Here is a 3084-nt window from a genome sequence, read left to right as displayed (position 1 = left end):
AAAGCCGAGCCACCCCAGGGTGGCTCGGCCAAGGCCGAGCCACCCTGAGGTGGCTCGGCTCTGGCCGAGCCACCCATGGGTGGCTCGGCCATGGCCGAGCCACCCATGGGTGGGTCGGCCTTGGCCGAGCCACCCATGGGTGGCTTGGCTTTGGCCGAGCCCCCATTAGGCATTGGGTTTCGTTGTTTTGCATTTTTGGTTCAGTCCGTGATTCAGTTGACTTAGACTCTGATTTGTTGATCTGATTTGGCAGTAAATCCGATTCCTGATTTGGCAGTAAATCCACTTCTGAGTTCAAGTCCGAAACTGATCTTGATTCGATCGTGATTCGTCCGAGTCTGCCCTTGGTTGGATGACTCGTTGACTCTTCAAACCCTTGGCTTGATTCCACATGCGAATGGATGTATTCCGTTGCTTGTGTGCGATTCGTTGACCTCGTCGCCTCGTTGGTTCGTCGGTTTGTGCCGAGCTGCGCTAAGGGACCTATAAGCAATTTTATACGCCTACAATAGTATCGTCCACACTCATTGTAAGAACCATTTCCAATTAGCCTCATTCTCCTGGTCGCATACACAATAAGCAAGAGGAAATATTCTTTGGTTACCGTCGCATCTCGTGATACTAAGTAGTTTACCTCTATAGCGGTCTTTAAGAAATGTTCCATCTAAAAACAAGAGAGGCCTACACCCAGCAATGAACCCTTTAATACAGACATTATAACCTATAAACAAACGCCTAAACCTTCCGTCATTAGCATCAGTAGCAACACGACTTCCTGGATTAGTTGCTTGAACCATGGCTTCATACCTGCATAAATATAACAATAATGCAGTAACCTTAGCAACCAATTCATAACATTCACAATAAACTCATAACCGTAACAACCAACACATAAACTTAACATTAAACACATAAACTTAACAACCAACAGATAGTCCTAACAACCAATCCATAACCATAACAACCAATCAATAACTTTAACAACCAACTCATATACTTAACAACCTACGCATAACCTTAACAACAAAAACATAAAGTTAGCAACCAATGCATAAGCTTAACAACTAAAACATAAGGTTAGCAACCAATACATAACCTTCACAACTAAAACATAAGGATAAAAGAATGTACCATCTTAGTGAATCGTAAGCCTCATCATCATCACTGAACAGTTCCTGTTGTGCTCTCTCTTTCCTTTGCCACGCTTTACAGTAGTTAATCTTGATGCTATAGTGTGAGAACAAGTCATTCTTGATATCAATTGGACGAAGATCGGGCTTAACCTTCAAAATATATTGTATTTGGCTTGCAATGAACTTTCTTGATGCCCTTGAGTGGCCAGCATTAGCTCCATGTTGACCGCAAGTATGGGTAGAATAAAAATTCTTTATAGACATAATTGAGAAATTTCTGAGTGGGGAAGCAAACAATATCTAAGGGCAACTTAGCGTGTGCTTGAATTGGCAATAGACTCTTATACGTCTTTATTTATTATGGTAAAAATCATACTTGAACCTTTTCACAATTGAGTAGTATTGAAGTGCTAATCTAACTTCAGCAACACTATCAAATTTCTGACCAATTTTATGTATTGATGTGTGCCACTCAACTGGGATCTTGATTTGGTTATTAATCACGTCTTTCATCATCGTGATCAAGTCGCCAGTGGGATTATCATTAGGAATACACTCATCATTACATGTTTGGGTGAGCGTAGCTGCTACGCATCGTGAGTTTTCTGTCGAGATAGTCCAGTAAAAGTAAAAAAACATTAATACTTACACATTTTCATAACCTTAGCAACAAACTCGTAACCTTAGCAACAAATGCGTATCATTAACAACAAACTGGTAACCTTAGCAACAAACTTATAACCTTAACAATAAACTCATAACCTTAACAACAAACACATAACCTTAGCAACAAACTCTTAACCTTAACAATAAACTCGTAACCTTAGCAACGAACCCGTAACCTTAACAATAAACTCGTAACCTTAACAACAAACGAATAACCTTAGCAACAAACTCGTAACCTTAACAACAACTTTATAACCTTAGCAACCAACTCGTAAACGTAACAGCAAACTCGTAACCTTAGCAACCAACTTAAAAATATCGCAAAAAGGTTAACAACCAAATAATAACCTTAACAACTAACTAATAACATTGACAACCAACTCATAACCTCAGTAACCAATTAAAAGTGAAATGCTTACACATTTTCTGGAGAAGTTTGAGTGTTCTGAGAAGTTGAGGATTCCCCAACGGAGGTAGCAGACAAGTTTATGTCCGCAAATCCATTACAACGACAATACTCGAACATCAACCTCAAGTCGTCGTCATTATCAATTGCAAAACTGAACTTCTTTTCCCTTTCGGATATGAATTTCAGTGAAAGAGTTTGCAATGGTAGTTTAAGCCTTTGGGACACTTGATATTTCAAGCTAATAATTTCTGTAGACCCGTTGATAATTACGAAAACACCCTCACCCTCTTAGTTGCTTTTTGTGTTTGTAACCATGTAAAGAAGGGATCCATCCGTCATTTTAAAGAAGAATAGTTAAAAAACGAAGAGGATTTATTGAGGGGAATTGAGTGGCCGAAGAGAGTAGTTGGGGTAAGCAAAGGGGGAGGGGATGAATTTACTGCGGGGGAGGAAGGAAATGGTAATAATTTGGAGGGAAATGAGGGTTTTCCCCTCCAAAACCATATTCTAATCACCATTTAATGCTACGGTACTACCGTTCACTCTCTGATATCAGGCTTGATTGAGTGATCGGCTGCATGAGGGCATTTTGGTGTTTTTTTTTTTTTTTTTGCATGTCGGGTCACGTGGGGAAGGGTTTTGGGGGCTATAAGAATTTCGTGATGGTTTTGGGAGGCTTAGGGAATGTCGACAAAGTCTTAGGAGCGGGGGGACACGTGAATTCGTTTTGGGGGTTAGAAGCAATTTTCCCTTATTATTATTTGGATTGTAGATTTAATTTTGTCGTTTTCATATCATTTGCCAATAAAAATAGATTTTTTTTTTCCAAATTTATTTTTTAATGGATAAAAAAAGGTCAATAAAACAGACTGGGCT

General features: G+C 39.5%; 1 protein-coding gene across 1 annotated transcript; it reads right to left on the bottom strand.

Moving 5' to 3' along the window:
* Positions 525 to 1649, bottom strand: LOC109847225. The gene is made up of 3 exons (XM_020416467.1): positions 1510 to 1649; positions 1132 to 1410; positions 525 to 807 (listed from the first exon to the last, which is right to left on the bottom strand). The coding sequence occupies exons 1-3, from the start codon at positions 1647 to 1649 to the stop codon at positions 525 to 527; spliced, it is 702 nt and encodes a 233-aa protein (XP_020272056.1).

This window comes from Asparagus officinalis, chromosome 7, assembly GCF_001876935.1.
Source record: "Asparagus officinalis chromosome 7, Aspof.V1, whole genome shotgun sequence".
Taxonomy (NCBI): Eukaryota; Viridiplantae; Streptophyta; class Magnoliopsida; order Asparagales; family Asparagaceae; genus Asparagus; species Asparagus officinalis.
This window is presented reverse-complemented; position numbering and strand designations above follow the sequence as displayed.